We start from the raw sequence: 20,144 nt of genomic DNA on the forward strand, positions 1-20,144 counted from the left end.
GCCGCTCGGCAGCCGCCTGCTCAACCCTGGCAGGCGGGGCGGGGGGCGCCGAGCGCATCGCTCAGGGAAGGGCTTGAGGGAGGGCGGGGGGGGGCGCGATGGCGGCGCAGCGCCGAGCGGGGCCGGGGGGGGGCGAGCGGCGGAGACCGGCGGGCGGCAAGGCCCGGGCAGGCGGCACGGCGCCGGGACGGGGCTGGGCGCTGAGGGGAGCGGCCCCCGGGGCTGCCCTGCTCGGCTCCGCCGTCCTCGTCGGCGGGCTGCTGGGCTGGAGCCTGCCCGGCGGCCGGCAGGGAGGAGCGGAGGTGCTGGCCCGCGGCAGCGAGGCGGTGAGGGACAGGTTCGTGGAGGTGGCCTGCTCCGGGGACTACGGCGCCGGCAGGAGGTTCGAAGGTACGGTGTGAGGGACCCCGGGGTGCAGGTGTGAGGTATAGGGTGTAAGTGACAGGTATTGGGGTGTAGATGCTAGGTATTGGGGCGTCGGTGTGAGGTACTGAGGTGTAGGCGTGAGGGACGAGGTGCAGGTGTTGGGTATTGGGGTGTCACTGGGAGGTATTGGGGTGTAGGTGTTGGGGTGTAGACATTGGATATTGGTGTATCGCTGTGAGATACTGGGTGTAAGTGTTAGGTATTAGGGTGTAGGTGTGAGGTGTTGGGGTGTAGGTGTCAGTTCTTGGTGTATCAGGGTGAGATATAGGGTGTAAGTGTTGGGTATTGGGGTGTCAATGTCGGGTAGTGGGGTGTAGGTGTCAGGCATAGGGTTTAGGTGTTGGGTCTTGGGATGTAGGTACAAGGTACAGAGTTTACGTGTCAGGTATTGGGGTGTTGGTGCAAGGGACCCCGAGGTGTAGGTGTTGAGTATTGGGGTGTAGGTGTGAAATATGGGGTGCAAATGTTGGATATTGGGGTGTCACTGTGAGGTATTGGGGTGTAGGTGTTGGGTATTGGAGTGTAGGTGTGAGGTATGGGCTGTAGGTGTCAGGTATTGAGGCACCAGTATGAGGTATGGGGTGTAGGTGTTGGGTATTGGGGTGTTGGTGCAAGGAACCAGGGTGTAGGTGTGAGGTATGGGGTGTTTGTGTCACATATTGGGGTGTGAGGGGTCTACTTTTCGGGTATTGGCGTCTACCTGTCAGGTATTGGGTATGAGTGTCACATATTGTAGGTGTGAGGGGTCTACCTGTTGGGTATTGGGGTCTTTCTGAGGGTATTTGGGTGTTTAAGCCTCTTAAACCCTGGTCACTTTGCTTCTATCGAACACCTGGTCATTGCATGCATTATTTAAGTCCCCAAATGTTCACATCTCGTGGGGCAGCCTGAGAGATCCCTTGAGAACCCCGCATAATTCTCTCCTGAAGCTGCTTTGCTTGGCCTGCGTGAAATCAACTTTTTGCTCATCTGCTTCCAGTACCTTTCTGTGCTCTGCTGATCCCTGTAATAGACTCGTGGGTGACTTTGTAAATGTTGTACAGGGCATGAAGTGGAACTAATTTAGGATACTTGTGCTGTTAGCGTGTGGTGATAGCACAAATGCCAACTTTTGATATTCTTGAGAGCCGTGATGCTGCCTGCAAAGCACATCTCCTCCGTCTTTGGGTCTCCCAGCTGAGCCTGTTTTCTGTTGAACTGGTATTTGTCTCCCTGATATGTGGTTCTTTTGAATGTTGATGCTGGATCTTCTAGAGAAACACAAGATTTTCATCTGCCATGATGAAAAGCAGTGATTCTAACTCCGTCTGCAGCTGAAGAGTTGTGCTGATACCCTTCTTCAGATTTGTAAGTGTATCTGGATGAACACTGAAGTGGCACTGCTGGCAGAAGGCAGATCAACCCTTGCTTTTTGTCAGCCTACTTGTACGTCTAGCTGTGTGTTGAACTTGATTGGTGAACTATTCCATGTAGAAAAAAACAATCTTTTCTGAGCTAGCTGGTAGCCAAACCTGTTTCCTTATCTGGTTCGTCATGTGGCTGACAAATTGTGTGCTGGCACAAAGCTGGAGGCAGCGTGGAGGCTAGAGCAAGCTGCTTGGAGCACAGGATGAACAATTTCCTGTTCTTCTGTTCTTCTACAGGTGCCAATGCTGGTAGGAAATGTTCAAACTGCAGCCTGGATGCGCTGCCCCGAGGTAACTGGCCTGGCACTGTGCAGGTGGCTGGTCCTGGAGCTGCTGGTCACAAGGTTGATAACAAAACAGAAGATGATGCAGAGCCTGGGGTCAGAAAGGCTTTTCCAGTGCTCTTTTGATACCATCTTGGAGATTTCATCTCAAATGTTCTTGAGGCCAAGGAAACGGCTGTCAGGAAGTTGCTAGTAAGAGAGCTTCCTCAGAAGGAGGACTTTCTGGCTTTAAAAACAGGAATACATATGTTGTGTTCTAACTTTCTGCAGTTACTATAAGGAGAAGTGCCTGCTGGCTTTATTTCCATAGTCCCAAGGCCAGGGAAATATGTAGCGTTGCTGCAGATGTGGTACTTCTAACTGAAGTACTGGGGTGCAGTGTCTGGCTTTATCTCAAATGACCGATACAATTGGCATCAAATCCAGGAACGTGATGGAGGCTCTAGGGAGTCATTTTTGAATGCATTTGGGCTTTCGAAGTAGATCTTTGCTTGTTTCTCTTTAGCTTATTGTGAGTTTGATTTTGTTTTCTAGCGGATGTTTTTACGTGTGTTCCCCTGCATTATACTTTCAGAAAGAGATCCGTGTTGGGGGTATCAGAAATGTGCGAACATCTGTTGTGTTAGCAGCCAATTGAAGCTGTGCTCAACTTCTCCCGTTTTTTCTCCTGCCTTTTGCTCAGCATCCACCAGGCGGTGGTGAAGAGCCGGCCGAGCTTCGCTGCTCCCTGCTCCACACGGGGGCTGCTGATAACTCAGGAATAAAATGCGCCTTGTGCTTCTCTGCCAAACTGGATTCGTCTGCGGAGCTTCAATCACTTCGTTGGAAATATCTATTCAGTGATAGATAGAAAGCTTTCAATTCTGTCTTCACTCTGGCTTGAAATCTGCAGCTGCTGGCTCTGTGTTGGAAGGAGGCACGTTGCCATCGTCATTCAGCGTCTGCTGCTCGCAGTAAAGTTTCCACAGCTCAGATGAGCTTTTTGTTTGTGCACCTGTCCCTGCCCCACAGTGAACCAGTCTGAGCTGCGAGTTTGCTTCAATAGACACCAGAATTGGTGCCGCAGAGCAGAGTTCTTATGTCCGTGGTACAGCTCAGCAGTAAACATGCTTCCCAGGAATATAAAATCTGTTATTTGTCAGTGGCTGAGCACTTCACTGATTGTGTTTGCAGAAGATAGGGTGTTCTGTGAACAGTCTCATCTGCGTTCTGAACCCTGCTGCCAAACCTTGGCTGCCTGAGATATGGTTGAGCACTTAAATCTGCCGTGGCTTCTAGTGGGTCTGATGAACCCCTGCACAGTCTCTTGTTTGTGTTGATGTTGTGTCAAGGTACAAAGCAGCTGTGATTGCTGCCCAGAGAAAGCTCTGAGATGCTTTTCCAAAGACTAGATCAACTGATGTGGGAAGCAGAATGTGTGTAGCGGACGCACCTGGACTGCTGGTGTTACTATAGGAATGTCATCCAAGCAGCCTTTGCCTCTCCTTGTCCTGCTTGGAGCTGGATTGCATTAGTTGAGCATCATGATGGGGCTTTTTCTCTTGAGAATCACCCCAGCCTTGAAAGCAAATGGTGCTTGGGCAAGTATCTCTGCTAAGCAGAGGGCAAAGGCACTTGGAGCGCTGTATCCCCTTGTTATGGTCTGTGTGCTGAATGGGAACGGGGTCTGCAGGGAGAATTTGTGCTTTTGTGTGGTTCAGGGTGTGCCTCTTCTACCCTGACTGACAAAATACCACTCTGGGATCCAAAGCTGAGTAAATTATTAGATAAACGAGTGATTTTGTGTGTATGAGGCACAGATTTGCAGAAGCTACTGGATGCTTTGTAGCTCTATACTGAATTTCTCCTGAGTGCAGCTTTTCAGAGTATGCTCTTAACACTTCAGTGCTCTTGTGCGTGGTGGTTTCTTAGAGGACAAAGATGACATGCTAACATTGTTTGTCAACAGGCAGACTCTTCTGGTCTTTCCTTAGCTTACATCAGTGTTTGTGCCTTCCTCTCGGTACCTGACTGACTTTATGCTGGACTAGCTTTTTGTTTTTCTCCTCAAGTCGGAAAAGCTTCAGCTGCCTCTTTCAGAGCACCTTCTGCTTCCACCAGCGGCTTTGTCAGCTTTCTCAGAGCACGTAGATGTGTGACAATTGTCTTCTGTAAAGCTGTGGTTTTGCTAAATCTTGGCTCTCTACTACCAGTCTTTCTAAACGGATAAGTCCTGTGTTGTTGCTTGCAGCTGGAAACAGAGCACACGTCTCTTCTGAAACCACAAGTCTTTGATAGTGCCCTTACTGGAGGGTGTCAGTCAAAGAAAACTATTTAGATGGGCTTGCCTTGGATTATTGAAAACCTCCTTTGCATGTACTTTTTCCTATGTGTCTGTCCTTGAACATGTGCTTTTCCTTATCCCTAAGACATTTTTCTTTGCTTTTCCAGCATTAAAAAGTCCTTTTTGATGACAGAAGGAAGGTCGTTCCCATCCTTTGTCTCTGTACGCTGAGGCAACTTCATTGTTTTTCTGTATTCAGCTTTCTCCAGAACTTCTCCTTTCTTGTTTCTGTATCAGTTGGTTACCTCGGTCCTTTTCAATCCAATCCTTTTTTTTTTTTTTTTTTTTTTTTTTAAAGGACAGTTCAAAAATAAAAGAGAAATGTGTCTTTCTAAACTTGTGCTTGATAAATGTGTTGACGTCTTTATAGCCGACAGAGCCTTAGGTAAATTGTGGAATATATCTGTTACGTGGTTTGTGATTAATCGTAATTAATGGGCAGATCTTTAGTGAGTGGATCGTATGGTTGCTACCTAAACATGGAAATGTTTTCAGTTCTGGGAACCCAAGCTGCTTCCTTTGGGCTGTTTCCGAAGGCATATCAGTAAGGTTAAAATTGGGTGATGGAAGCTGTTACTGCCCTGGCTGTTTCTCCCACTCCTTGGCTGAATATTTGCTAGTGTAGAGGCAGAGATGTCTCTTCCTTCTCAATAAGCTCCTGAGCTGCTTTTCAGCCTGGCATTCAGAAGTGAATAACTGATTTTAATCTGCCACTGCTGTTATGGCACAGCAGCATAAGATGTGTACCTTTTTATTTTTGGGCAGCCAAGAAATAGCTTGTGGTGTTTGCTGCCTACTGCTTGTTGCCATTCAGAACAGCTATGTCCTGTGCTCCAAAGGAATATTGCATTTCCACTGTTGCCATTTTTACTGCAAGGTCTGCAGTGTTTAATTGGTAAGCGTTCAGTTTTTGGAATTACAAGATTGGTAAACACTAGAGTTTCCCCAAAACCTGTCTAGCCTTTCTGGTTGCAGAGGGGATGAAGTGTGCCTGAAATAGGTGTAGAGCGTTCCCTTCCCTCCCCTTCCAAATGTAAAACTTAGAGCAACTTTTCCCCCTGTAAAGCCCTGGTGGGTTTTTGTCTGTTGAACTGTGCCTTTGGGGCTGGTACCGCATTGCGAAGTGCTGTTGGCTCACATGCAAAACGCTACTGTTTCTGAAGAACAGCATGCTTCGATTCTGGTTTTTTATCCTTTTGCTCACAGGGTCAAGAGGAGAGAAGTGATGTGGGGAGCAGTGGTTCTGGTTCAGCCTCTCTACAGTGCTGGGTTCTGTGCTGCTGTTGTGGTATGGATGGTTGGCAGCACAATCTCCAGCATTATTTCAGATTGCACGTTTGCTAGGTTGTCTTCCAATAATTTAGTACGTGCTCCCTGGAATTTGATTCTTGCTTGAGCTGACCTCAGGGAATTGTTGCCGGTAGTCAGAAAGCGCAATGACTTGTCTGGGTTGTAATCCCCCTGGTTTCCTGACCTTCATCTGCTGCTGCATTTTTACTCCAGTGGCTTAGGAGGAAAAATCTCTTTTAGGAGCGTTCAGGGACCCAGTGTTGGCTGCCTGCCCTCATGGTGACAGGCCCAGGAGGGCAATCTGGGTTTGGGACTAACTGAGGTCTGGCAATGATGGATGGGGAGCTGGAGCAAAGCGGGCTGTATGTGTGCACCCAGGGGAAGGGAGGGACATGCTTTGGGTGCCTCAGGGTTCAAACACTGCCTACTGTGGGTGCTTCCAATTTAAACACAAGTCAAATGAGTGATTTTTCTTTTCCTGAGCATGGAAAAATGTCCACGCTTCGGCATGTTGTTGTCAGCACTCAGCCTTTTCAGCCACATGTCATCATCTCACTGCTTCTCTTTCCTTCTGAAGCTCTGGTGAGACTGGAGGGATTTGTGGTGTGCTTAAGGCAGCCAGAACACGTCTGATAAGGCAGGGTGTGCATTCCCGTAAAGCTCTTGTGCTGTGGCAAGATTTCATTCCATCACTCCATGGTCGTTGTTATCATTAGCTGCTTTCGATCAGAGCAGACTGATGCTTTTGACTCATACAGGTGATTTTTTCCCTCTGTCAGTAGTGCTTAAGCCTCTCTCCTTTGTTTTGATGATCAAATAATCTTTGAAGAGGAGTTCAGTTCAGCAGCAGTAAAGTGTGTTGGCAGATGTCAGCAAATGCATTCTTTCAAACTTTTCTGCGACTTTACATCTATAAATGGATCTTCCCCAGAAAAGTGCCAAATGCAGCATCCCAAGGTCTGCAGTGGCTCAGAATTGATCTTAGCAATCCTTCTTGCCTGAAGGCTGGTGGACCAGACTTCCAGTTTTATAAGAAGTTACAAAGAATCATAGAATACCCCGAGTTGGAGGGACTCACAAGGATCATCAAGTCCAACTCCTGGCTTCACACAGGTCTACCCAAAAATTCAGACCGTATGACTGAGAGCATAGTTACGTAGTGTATTCATTGTGTATTCTTCACCCGTAAGTCTTGCTGTTGGCCTTTTTCCACAAGCTTTTAATATCAAAGGTTAGATTTCTCAGCAAGGGATTTTAAGTGATTTTATTGGAAAGATGATAATTTTCTTTCTTCTCTTTGTGTTGCAGGGTGCACTCCCAGGAAATGTGGAAGAGGTGTAACTGATGCAGTAATAACAAGGGAGGAAGCTGAAAGAATCCGTAGGTAATTTTTCTTTTAGTTTTTGAATTGTAATGTGCAGAAGAAGCAGGGCTGTGCTGACGGTGTACCAGTATTTCAGGTGTAGCACAAAGCTCATTAGCTGAAGGAGATGGTTTTAACTGGTTAAAGCATTGAACTTCTATTTTAAAGCCATTTTCCTCTTCTGCTGTAGTGGAGGCTGTTCTCTTTCACACAGAGTCTGCCTAGCTCTGTGGGCATGTGGGTTGTAGAGAATAAAACTAAATGGTGTTCTCTGAATCTCACATTTTTTGAACAATTTCTACTTAGCCTTCTGTTCCAATTGGCCTTTAAAAATGGAATGAACAACATAAATCTCTGTTCAGCTGAGTCGCTTTATGGGTAATGTGCTGGTGCTGACCCTCTGTGAGCACAAAGTGGTGAATTTTAATCAAAGAGTAGGGGGCACTGTCAAATTCTTCAGTTAGAAGTTATCAGCCTCCTTGAGTGTGGTTTGCACTTGGTGATTATGTAAGTGGAATTTCACTGTAACACTCTCTGCTTCAACTGATGTGCAGCTGGCATAGAGCTGTTCTCTGGGCTGGCCCTTTGACTTCAAACTCTGGCTGGACTCTTGTTTTTGATAAAGTATCTTTGTATTATGTAGGTTTATTTGTACTGCCCTGAGGGATCAAGTTCTGTGGTGTTTTTGTTTTGTTTACGTTCAATGTTGCCCAGAATGTACTTGAAAGTCAGTGGTGTTGTGGGTGTTGTGGGTGTTTATGGAAGGGGCTACAGGTTCAGAAATGTTCCACAGTGCAGATACTCTGTTTTCATGTCAGGCTGCGTGATTCAGAATTTCAGATAAATGGCAGCTTCTATTTTCAACTCAGTTGGGTTATATCTGATGCATTAAATAACCCTTACTGGGAAGTTGTATGCTGTAAATAATGATATTACAGGACAAAGTAATCAGATTCCAGTTCTCATCTGAGGTTATTGTTTTGCCTGCAGAATAGCAGAGAGAGGACTGTCCTTCGGAGGATCTGATGGAGGGGTGAGCAGTGTCCTGTTACTTTTTACATTCTCTTACTTCCAAGGTGATCTTTGAGATTATAAATGCATTTTGGGAGCTAGAGGAGATAATACAGAATTTTTCCTTCTGCTTAGGTATGGGAAAATTGTCTGGAAATTAATTTTCTGTCCTTTTGCTAACACTATAAGTCATGACTTTTTCAGTACTGTTCACACATTTCCTATTATTAAGTTAGTATTTCTATGTCCTCTCTTGAACTGGTTTTGTTGAGTGCATCTGGAACCAGTTGCTATAGCTGAACTGCACAAGTTTGATTTCTTTTTTTTTTTTGAGAAACCAAATCACAGTGGTCCACAGCTATCATGTAAAGATGGGTTTCATGTAATGACAAAAGGCCTCATGTAACATCTTAAGCAGAGTTTTGAATTACATTCTTTAGAAGTGAAAACAACTATTTCTCTTTAACAGGCATATTTCTCTTAATTATTTCTCCCCCTTTGTTCTCAGGTTGTTTTTGTGTATGAACAGAAACTGTTTTGTATTTGTAAACATTAACACTTACTAAGGCCTCTGCTGAATTAGGGTATTTAGTACAAGAAAAGGATAAAGATTGGAGTGGAAAAAAGAGACTTTAATGTCTTTGTGACTGCTTAAAAAGATCTGAAAAAAAAACACAACTAAGCAACTTCGGTGGTGTTACCCATCTTAAACAATATCTTTACAATATTTAACATTCCCTGTTCGATTCAGACAGTGTCTCTTGGATATTTTTTCAGTTTGGTGGTTGCACAGGTTGCCATTCTGCCTGGGTTACTCAGCCCGTTGGGACCTCCTGCTTAGCTCCTGTCGTTAGTGCTGTCAAGACTGTTTCCTGTCTTGTTCTTTTGGGACCTGCATGTGATTGTCATTAGACTTCCACAAGGAGGGATTAAGAAGGGCAGTGTGAAACACAGGGACAGATTCAAGGACTTGGACCACAGAGAGCTGGGGCCAGCAAATTGGGGAAATGTCCAGAGACCTCCTGGAAGAGACTTGAAGGGAGGTGAGCGGCTGCCCAATGCTCAGAGCTGGGCATGGGGTCCTGAGCTGGGTTACTTGGACAATGAGCTGGAATCTCAGCCAAACATACAGCTGTCATCACATCGCTCTGGAAGCATAATTTTGTAGTTTTTTAAAGGAGAGGGAAACCAGAGGAAAAAGATTCTTGTAGTAAACTGCTGTTGGTCTCAGAGAAATCTGGGCTGTGATCCAAATCTTCTCACATTTCTTGTAATGTGGGAATGTGAGAAAGTTACTGCGTGCTGCTACTCCTTAGGGAAAGCTGCAAGAAGAGTTGTGTAGTATTGCATTGAAGGCTCATCCAAAATTGTGGACAAACATCTCAAAGATGCTGAAAACGGGAGCTGAACAGTATTTCTTGGGGCATGTTTAGGACAACCTTTTAAATATGGACTCTTTGTCTAATTTATCATATTTATTTTTTTTTCTTTCATCCCCAGTTCTGTATTTTTCTCTTTCTTACTCAATCTGTGTTCTTGTATTCCCCATGTCATGGAATGAATCTGCTCCTGATAGTGCAGTTTTAGTTCCCAGATCTCATTAAATAATGATTGATGTGTGCTGATAATGTGTAGATGATTTTTTTTTCTTTGCTTAAGCCTTTTATTTTCATATCTGTCATCTACATAGCATACAAAGTGTTTCAAGTCTTAACTTCATCCAGCGACTTTACCCCTTTGCCTCCTAAGCTTCAGTTCTGGTGGATTAGATTTAGCTTGTTGCTTTAAGGTTCTTAGACTTTGGAGCGTTTGGATAATTCTGTCCAATTATGTCTGTTGTTCTAAGACCATTTTTTTCTTAGAACTTCCTTAAATAATTTCTCACATCTGCTCCTTAATTCTTCTTAATTCTTTCTTTAGCCAACTTGCTCTCTACACTATTCCAAGTGGAACATCTTCAGATTTCTACTGGGGTATAGACCACATTTTAATTCTCCCCGATTTCCTCCTAATGCCTTTTAAAGCAGCATTTTGGTCTGTCCTACTTGTGTTTTGAATTCACAGAAGCATCTGTCTAATGTAATAACTTAAAGAGCCAATTTGCAGCTTGCAAATCTGTCGGTTCTCTCCCTTTGTTTGCTACTCTTTCAGCTCCCTTGGAGGACTGAAATGTAGTGCAAACCCTGGTTTCCTTCTCTGTCCTTTTGTGTTGAGGAAGTCCTGGCAAACATCTGAACCATTGAAGTCTCCCAGCAGTCATGCCCCAGTTGTCATGCTGAGCTTTCTTTCCTATCTTCCTTTATAATTGCTCCTAGATTAGTGTGTGTGCAGACACACTCATGCACACTTGTGTGCTAATGCACATGCTGAGGCTAGAAGACACGATTGTAATCTAACTTCCAACAAAATACAAATGGGCACCTTCTCCAGTGCTCTACCTCTCCCCTACATAGGTCTCTGTAGCTATAAAATAGCTTTTTCACCACGTTTTCTCTTTCACAGACAGTCATTTGCACTCGTTCTCTTGCTGTTTCTCAACTTTTTTTCCCGTCTTTATAAAGATAATGACCTTTCCTTTTTTTCCTGACCTAGTATTTTCTTGCATGCAGTCCCTGCTTGCGTTGCCAGCTTAGTCATGACTCATTCATTCACATCTTTGTGAGTGCTGCCGTCATAATGCCTCTCCAGTGCAAATAAACTCGACTCATTTACTGTCAAAGCTATTGGCATTTAGATAAAGCCTGATGGAGAGGAAAAGAAAAAACAAAGCACCTTGGTGCAGCCAGACAGCTGCAGCCCTCTGCTTCCTGTGTTGCTGCAAAATTGGCAGAGGTAGCTACCTGAAATTCCTTTTTGCAGGGAAAATTACATTTCTTAATGACTGAAGGAAGCGAACAACATATGTAACTGTGATGTCAGACAAGGGTGTCTGATGTGGGTCCACGCACAGAATGGTGTTTCTACAGGTAATACCACTCCTTGTTCTGCTTTCAACTCTCCCAGCCAAACTGAAGTCCTCAAAATGCTGTCCCTTCTGAATTTTCCAGGGAGAAGGTACAGCCTCTGCTTGGTATTTATCCTTCCACACACCTCTGCTGAAACCCCAGAGTCTCAATCCTTTTTGCCTCGCCTCCTGATAGGGGTAGCTGCCAGTTGGTGTGTTGCAGTGCATCTTTCACTTCCCTTTGTTTCTCTTATTGTCTTGCTGGGATTATCTGGACCTTGCTGTAGGAAGCTGGGGAGGGACCAGTTGTGCCTACTCTTTACCTAGTGTAAGACATCACGGCCAAATATTGATTTAGTTTCCCAGTAATAAGCTGTGCGTCCAGCACTTTGTATGATGATTGGTTGCATTTGTCTCATAATTAATCAGCTTCTCTCTTAAGAGGCATTACCTGAAGGATGTAACTCTTGTCCCTTTACTCTGGTTCCAATAGAGAAGGGTATTTAAAGGTGTTGCTGTTTCTGAGAGCCTGTGCGTGGCTGCACACAGGAACTACAGGTTTGCTGCTGCCCAGGAAGGGTGGCCATGGAGAGCCTTCATTGTTCTTCCCTCTTCTTAGCTTGTGTGGGTGAGTGTTCCCACAGGAGTGGGGAAGGGTTTGAGCTCTACAGGCTTCCTTGCAGCAAGTGGAAGCAAGTTCGGAAAATTTCTCTTTTGGGCACTTTTTTTTTCCTGTTTTCTTCCAGAGTCTCACCTAAAGCTTTTTAAGGGGTGAAGGTAGAAGTGGAATCACTGTAGCAGTGCAAGTGTAGTTGGCAATCTGTTTCAGTGAAGATCAATGAAAGGGCCTGTCGTGCTCCTCAAGACAGGGAAATTGATCCTTTTTGCTATATGCTGAGAAATGGTGGCTATTTCCATATCTTTGCTGGATCTGTTTTACAGTGAGAGAGTGGAGAGTATGAGACTAATGATACCTTAAGGTCCAAAGGAACATATGTTGTAGTATTTTTTTTAAAGGAAGTTCATTCTCCTTTCTGTAGGAGCTCTGTAACCATCTCTCAGAAAGAGGTGTGTGAATACGTGTGTTTGCATTGTTCCTGCTGTCTTTAGATAAACTTTGTAGAGCTTTCAACTGGGGAGCAGTGACCTGAGCTACTGATGACTGATGAACCCTTATCAGGCAGCTGAACTTGAAGTAATGGTGTTGACAGAAGCTTCCACCAAGGTATTCTTCTGAGTGTGGAAAATGGTGCTGAAAATATTTAATGTGCTGAAATGGCAGAGGCTAAAATAAACGCATTTCAGTTTCTTTCCAAGGTAGTTGTTAAACAAATAGCTCTGTGCTCACATGTAATCAACTCCCCATCTACATTTAGCGTTCAGATGTTTTCCCCTGTCTGAAAGGACCCTGAGGAATATTCGATCATCTCGAGACTTCATTTTCAGTCTTCATCTGGCTTTGTACTGCAGCTATTACCTTTTCAGCTGTGAATATCTTCACTTCTTGTGGGAGTTTTGTATTGATCCACTTGGCCATTTTGGATTCTACCACATCACTGTGATCATCTGCAGCTTGAGGAACTGAGAACGAACATGGTTTACTTCTGAAGCTCTAGTAAAGCTTATTACAAGAGCTGCTCTTGAACGAGTGTGAGATGACTTGTTTCTGTAACAGTCTTCTGCAGCCTTTGGAGAACTTCAGTGAGAATGGGAGGTCTGAAAAGCTCATGCTGTGTCCATTTAAATAGCTTGCTACTGTACATATTTTTAAAGGTTCAGGGATAGGTGAAGTGATTTGGGTGCATACATTAAAAGAAGGCTGTCAATATCTCTTTTAAATGGAGACTTTTGTGGAGTTCTGCTATTTCAGTTTAGAAGCTCAAAGCAATTGAGCATACAGCGGTTTTCTTTTGCTCAGATTGTCTTGGTTGTTTTTTCCAAACACGATCCAGACGAGGAGAGAGAAAAGGGCTTTGAGGGCAGGGGTAAATGCACTGCAGCACTGACATGTAAGTGCACTGATGATTTGGGCTGCTTGTTCACCAGCCTGTCTGCTTTTGGGTCAAAATACAAAGTGGCTTCAAATCAAACCGAGTATTGTGCCAGCCATGCCCAGAAATCCTTCTTACTGGTAAGATGGAGGTTACCATTCTTTCCAGGCAGCTCACCTAATCATACTATTATTGTTTTGATTTTGTTAGAATAATGTGGATGGTATGTGGTGCATCAAGAGATGCCAGATCCCAAGATGAGAGTGCTTTTTTCAGGATATTGTACATCAAAGAGGTCATTCTAATTTTGGTGCCAGTCAGGTTAATTAACTGTTGCTACTTGCTATTTTCAGTGTAGAAAATAAGGCTGCTATTAAGAAGGTATACTTTTAAGTACTGTTTAACTGATGGGAAATTAGGCAATAAATATGTCCCTTGCTGTCCACAAAATACATACAAACATATACTTTATTCAATTCAGGGAAATATTTTAGGGTCTTGAGATGTAGCTCTCTACCATAGCAAATCTGAACACTCATCTTTAGCTTGGTCTGGAGCTCAACAGAAGCGTTGGGCTTGAATCAAGTGGACAAATGGATTTTTTTCATATATGAAAACCTTTCACTCCCTGGTTTTATTTTACAGCAGTTTAGAAACTGGGAAAAAAAAAATGGCTCTGCAAGCCTTAGAATCGTAGTTGTTCTCTTAAGCAGATATTTGTGTCTGTATTAAATATGAGAGGTATACAGGAACTCATGGTGAAGAAGTTTTACTAACAAATGCTGGGCGAGTTAAATATTAGTGCTGTTTTTGAGCACTTCACAAATATTGGAAAATTAGTCATCTTTGTGTGGAAGGAAAATGTCTTCAAGAAGGGATCCAGGAACAAGATGTCTTACCCTTAGTCCCTGGAAGACTGGCAGTTCTGTATGTTGGATTTGAATGTCGGCAATAGTAGTCCTATAGTAGTGCGTTAGCCATATGGTACCTTAATCTTTTGTTAATTTGTAGAACAAACAGAGGGAGGCTTGCAATTGTAAAGTAAGCATTAATATTTTGGACCCGAAAGCTAGAAACTAATAGTTTTGCTCGGGAGTGTATGGAGAATGAGAGCCAACTTGGGATATTTCTTGAAGGTCAGTGATAAATAATGATAAAACCTTCTCGCGCTTCTTCCTCTTCTTTAACTTTTGTTTCCTTTCCCAGGCATCAATTTTGGACTTGCATTCCGGAGCTCTTTCAATGGGGAAGCATTTTGTTAATCTGTACAGGTAAAGTCGGGCTGTGACTTGCTGCCATTGTTACCCTACAACTTCAGTACTCTGAGCCTTTTCAGATTTCTCAAGCCTTGTGGACTGGGGTTTTGAATGACCAACTGTAGAATTGGTTAGGTTCATCACAGTTTCCATGGCTAGTTGAAAAGCTTTTGTGGCATGAAAACTGGAAATAATACCTTATGTTGAACTGAGCTCTTTGAAAGCTACTATTACCTTTATTTTTAGAGTTCTTGCACCAGCAAATAATATGTTTGGTGGATATTCCCCCCCTACCTTTAAAGTTACAGTCAATAGATTGTCAGCAGTGGAAGAAGTCAAATATCTATACTTGTTTTAAAAAATCTGAATCCATGTGCTTATTTGTGATGTGTGATGGGACATTTTTCATGCCTGGGGAATTCTGTTATCAGTTGCTGTATATTGATCCCTTATCTTTTAATACTTGATCTTTGAGCAATGCTTTGGGAATTTCACACTCAAACATTTGTAGGATTTTTGAGTTGGGTTTTAATACGTGGGTTGTGGGTAAAGCACAGATGGGGAGAGAATACAGCTTGGTATGACTCGGGCAGTGTGATTCAGCAATGCCCATTTTAGAATGTTGATTCATTTTTCAGGTACTTTGGGGACAAAATTCAAGACATCTTCACAGAAGAGGATTTTGCATTATATCGGTAAAAAATTTGAATAACTGTAGGATGAACTACAAAACACAACTTGTTTTTTTTGTAGAGCGTAAGCTGTAATGGGCTTGTCCTATGTGATGGATTCAGAGTTGCAATTGAACTTGCAGCTCTAAGTAGTAATCTCTGAGAATTACGATGTCTTAAATTTAAAGCAGCTGGTGTTATTTCAGTTCCATCACCAATGTCAGACTAATATTGATGGTGTAAATGGACTCTGATGATGGCCTCACCCCATGTTTCACTTGCAGCCTAAGGGGTTGACGGTTGATGCCCAGTTTTAGCATTTGCCAGTCCTGCAGACCTGCAAGCAGAGATGCTTTTCTGAGTTTTGGTTATTTGCTGGAACGTGTCAGCTGAGATATGAAATACTTTAACTGGTATTTCACATCTGTTATCCAAGAGGTGTTGCATTAGATGATGAAGACAGTCCCATCCTATTATCACTTCAGGAACTTGTTTTTTGGGGGGCAAAGTGTAGCAAAACATTAAAAATGCTAAAGCAGGAAGTGGAAGGACTTCAAATTACTAATGTTCTGGCTTGAAAAGTGGAGCATACTTTCCCCCGATGAAGCCAGAATATGAAGTAGTGCTATAATGTAATAGCTTTGGCATCTGATGCTTTTAGCTTTCTGTAGACCTGCTCATATACTTAACGAAGACAACAAACAAAACGAGCTCCATGTGTCTGAAGGTGTGTTGCCAAAGTTTAGGATCAAGCATTCTTTGTTGACTAGACACAATAAATCTTTAGTTAAGCATTTCAGTTGCTATCTCATAATTTAAAATGTACCTGGCTTGAATATCTTAAAGTCTAAAGTTAATTTTTTTTTCTCTTTTTGTCCTTTTTTCTTGCATTTGTGAAGGAATTTGACCTCCCTCTAGTGGTGGAAGTAGTATGAAGTAGCTAAATGCATTAATGGATAGGTACATGTACATTCCATACACCCAGCATATCTTATTCATTTTATTAGTTATAGTAATTTTGTCTAAAATATTAACCAATTAGAGTTTACTACTTAGCCTAAATATTTTTCAATACCGTTATGTTTAGGGATGACCATTGTTCAAATGTGTTTACTTCTGTCCCACAACTCATCACAAAAATGTGACACTGATTATTACTGAACTTCAAATGCGTAAAGAAAAATAGTCTCTGCCTCACCAAGATAGTGGGGAGTAATGCGAAAATAATAGTCTTTGTGCTGCCTACTGTTCTACAGAAGATCAAGGAATCTGCAGAAATAATACAAGTGTATGGGGAGGTGTTGTCTTACTGCAGATTATTTATGTATTTCACATGAACAGAAATTCATATGAGTTATGGAAACATCGAATGTTTCTGACCCTTATATTGTGGGGTGAGAGCACTGCTGGGGAACATCAATATTCCATTGGTTTTGCATGCAAATGTAGGGGATGTTTCAGGCTGCTGGATATGAATCCCATACTACGTATATTAAATGCTTTTGTTCGTATTAATGGCAGTGCTTTAACACCGACTGTAGTGCCTTATGTCTTTCATGAATGGCTTTATGCTATTCTTGGGAGCGTTTATCTTCATTACTTTTATTTACCTACCAAGATCTGTTTAAAAATACACTCTTGAGAGATACAACTAGATGTAATTCATGTCTGAGTATTACTGATTGCAACAATAACAAATCTGAGTAGGCATTCTTAGCCAGGAGGCTGGTTTCTAAACTGTCTGTGTCAGAATTATGTTGCTTCAGAATCAATTATGCTTTCTAGGCTGATGCTTTATCCTCCACCTGACAAGCATATTACAGCAATTCCTCTTGTTTCACATAATAGATGCATCTTTATCCAGAAGAGAGACCTTTAAATCTGCGTGCTTGTTTTAAAGGTTGTGACTTCAGCAGAAAATAGCATCATCAAAGATTTATTCCAAAAACTTTATAACTTATTAAGGCACAGACATGGAATGAGCAGAAGGGGAACTAATAGTTCGCTTTCTTCCTTTATTTATTTTGCACATCTGACTTCTGCTGGAGCTTTCTGGATATAGAAGAGCATTGCATTGCCTGCTTCTGCTGCCTTTGGTGCTTTTCACTGGGAACAGTGCATAGACATTGACAGTGGGCTAGGGAAGCTGTGTGGTTTCACAGATCTTTGTGAGTGTTCCTGTCTCTGTGCTTGAAATCTTGTTTTCCACAGTGCTTTCTTTTTGCTGGCCTGACAGAGATTGTATCTTACAGAAATTTTCATGTGACACTTCTAGTTCTTCTCAGTCCTTGCTTATGTGGCTGCTGGTACGTTAACCTGGCAACTCTGCAATCTAGTGAACATCCTTTCCCTTAGGTTCTGTGTGCCCTAGACTTCTAAGTGCTTTATTGACTAATCTTCTTTTTTTGTTCTTCCTGATTGCTCTGATTGCAAAATAGTTTTTGTACACCACTTTTATACAAGGTGATTATGTTGTTTTTAGTGAGTGGTGTTCTGCTTTTCCCCAAGCCTGGCTGTGCATTTTGATAATCTCCAGTGACTCTGTGAAAATGTTCGATTGCTGCTGACAAGTGTTGCGAGGAGTCAATTTTTTTTTACTTACACTGACTGGATTCGGTACTCACATACTTATCACCATAGCAGAGCTGGTTAGTGCATCCAGTCAGAACCAGGTTAGACCCAAAGCAGCGTGAATGGTAGAACAGCCACAGTGTTTATGAAAATGAATGTTTACATTTTTACTGCACTGGGCTCATTCATTGCTTCCTGGATAGCGCTTTCTCGACTGAAATTTCCTTGGCCTGTTTTGCCTAGGCTGTAGAGAAGAGCTGTAGGCTAAGAAGAGTGACATTATTACCACTTTTGAAAACAACTATATGCAGTATTTGGCATAAACTGGGCACAGAATGAGTTGAAGTACATAGATGCATGTGTTTGGATACATGCTCTGTAGTAGTTTAGGGAAAATGTTGACCTCTAAAAAAGATGTGCCTTTGCCAATACAGCAAAGTAAACGTTTGATTCCCATTTCATTCCGTGAAGGACACACGAGATACCTTATGGAGTTCGTGTTTGCAATGATTAAGTCTGTCAACCTGTTGAGGACTCCTGCGGTGGGGTAAATGTGACTGTGTGAAATGAAGAGCAAGCAAAGCTGTCACAAAGCACCCTGCAAAGCATATGTTGCACAGCACAGTTAGCTTTGCCTTTGGCACTTAACTTGTAAAAGGATGGTTTTTTTTCATATTTTACTTTAACTACAAGCTCAGATCTCCTTGTCATTAATTGCAATAGGATGATGCAGCATTTCCAGTCAGATCACCTTCTGCACCTTAATCCTCCACCCCCATTAAGTATTAAGTTTGTTATGTAGCTTTTTAAAACTTAATTTGAATTGCAGCTACTTGTATTTGACAAAGGAAGAACTTCTGCTGGCTATTCACAGGCAATGAGAAAGTCTTCTTTTGCATCTTTTCATTTTTCCTTTTTAGCTTATAGGATCTGTATACTTTTTTTTGTCTCATCCCACATTATTAGAAAGTGAGTATTAAATACCCTACATGTAGAAATAACATCCGTGAGCTGGCTCAACTAGGAATTTCCTGGAGTTTTGCTGTATTTTGAGCAGTATGGTATATACTCAGCAGGAAAAAGCATCTAGACACTCAAAGGTATTGCTGTTTGGAGCTTATTTCCAGTAAATTTTTGCAATAAGGGTTATTTGTTCAAGTATAAGTGGAAATCTGCAGTTTATTCAATACTCGAAGCCAATAGCACATGGGGATAAGAGGCCAGCAGTGTGCTTCCACACCCAGAGACCAGCTACGTGGTTATTGCTAGGTCAACTGAAGGCAGGTGCTTTCACGAGACCAGGATAAAAGCTAAATCTATGCTGTTAAACCTGTCACCTCAACTCCTTCATTACTTGTCTCCCCATTTCCCCTGCCTACTTAATTTATAAACAGGAAACAAGTTGATTTTGAAGCATGTGCTAACTTTTTCTTTGCGGCATGCTTCAACTTTGAGCTTGTTTTCCTCTTCTTCTGATAACCCACTGGCCGGTCCAAACCAGCTAGGCTTTTGGTGGTTGTTTTTGTGTGTCAGGAGACAAAAATGTTGTGTTGAGGAGAGTTTTGTTTCCTGCTTGGTTTTGCAAAACATCCAGTCTTGCCTGAAGCTGTTGCACATCTCAAAGGGAAGTGCGGCTTCAGCGGAGCCTTATAAACACCAGGCAGCAAATCTTAATAGAAAGTGTTTGAAAGTGGGAAAGGAATCAACCTAAAAGAGGAAGCGGTATTGCTTAATGAGCAGTACAAATGCTGGAGATTTAAAGTCGTGTCAGGACTGTGGCACAGCTACTTGCAGATATATTCCAGCTGGCTGATGCTCCTGGCCACCCGGTGTCAGAGCTGAGGAACAGACTACTTTAGTATTTGCGGGTTAGGCTATTAATTCTTCCGTTGGGCTGTTCAAAGCGCCTGATTCCTCCAAATTCATGGTGAAGTGAAATGAGTAGCTATGTCTGATGCTTTTTGGGAAACATAAGGCAGCCTCTGTTGAAGTCCTACTTCTTGGAAGGAGGACAGAAAGATCAGATACCCACAGGCATGAGAGGAAGGACTGGGGACCCACAGATCCTTTCCTGATGTCACTTTTACAACACTGCCGTTCTGTAGCTCTCAACTTGAAACCTCAGTTTCTGCATCTGTGTAAATACCTGAAAATCTCATCTCTGAATTTGCTGGTTTTCATAGTTCACAACTGAAGTAGTTTGAATTGACACATGAAAGCTATAAGTTTTTTAACTGGTTTTAAAACAGGTTAAAAATCCAAACTGTATGTCTGTTATTGATTATTTTTTGGTGGGGACAAGCTGTGAACAGGATGAGTAATTAAGCCTTTTTTTTTTTTTTGGTCCTTGTCTTCAAGAGGTGCCTTTCACAGTTCAACACGTAGGTCTGTTTTTTAGTTCTGTCACTTCTTGTCAGTCACTGTTTGAATTCCCCAGAGGAATACTTGGGAAATGGTTTCTTGTAAATTGTGCGGAAGTTCAGTACAACCCAGTAGAGAAATGTCTGACACAGAAAAGATGCAAAACTAGTAATGTAGTTCCATAAAAACTTCAGAAAAGTGTTCATCCTGAGTATCTTGTTCTTGTGTGCTTCCTTTGAAGCGCGTG

The 20,144-nt window shown here is 42.7% G+C and overlaps 1 protein-coding gene across 1 annotated transcript in view; it reads left to right on the forward strand.

The window, feature by feature from the left end:
• Nucleotides 1-98: 98 nt before the first annotated feature.
• The window catches only part of OGFOD3 (2-oxoglutarate and iron dependent oxygenase domain containing 3), a gene marked incomplete at its 5' end in the record, with an annotated part of 43,667 nt that continues 23,621 nt past the window's right edge, over nt 99-20,144 (forward strand). Inside the window, 5 exons of the mRNA XM_082774604.1 lie at nt 99-390; nt 7,038-7,113; nt 8,083-8,125; nt 14,245-14,309; nt 14,933-14,989. Coding sequence (XP_082630730.1) covers nt 99-390; nt 7,038-7,113; nt 8,083-8,125; nt 14,245-14,309; nt 14,933-14,989 — 533 coding nt within the window. The remainder of the gene's footprint in view (nt 391-7,037; nt 7,114-8,082; nt 8,126-14,244; nt 14,310-14,932; nt 14,990-20,144) is intronic.

The sequence above is a fragment of the Aythya marila genome (genome assembly GCF_965140915.1).
Source record: "Aythya marila genome assembly, chromosome: 18".
Taxonomy (NCBI): Eukaryota; Metazoa; Chordata; class Aves; order Anseriformes; family Anatidae; genus Aythya; species Aythya marila.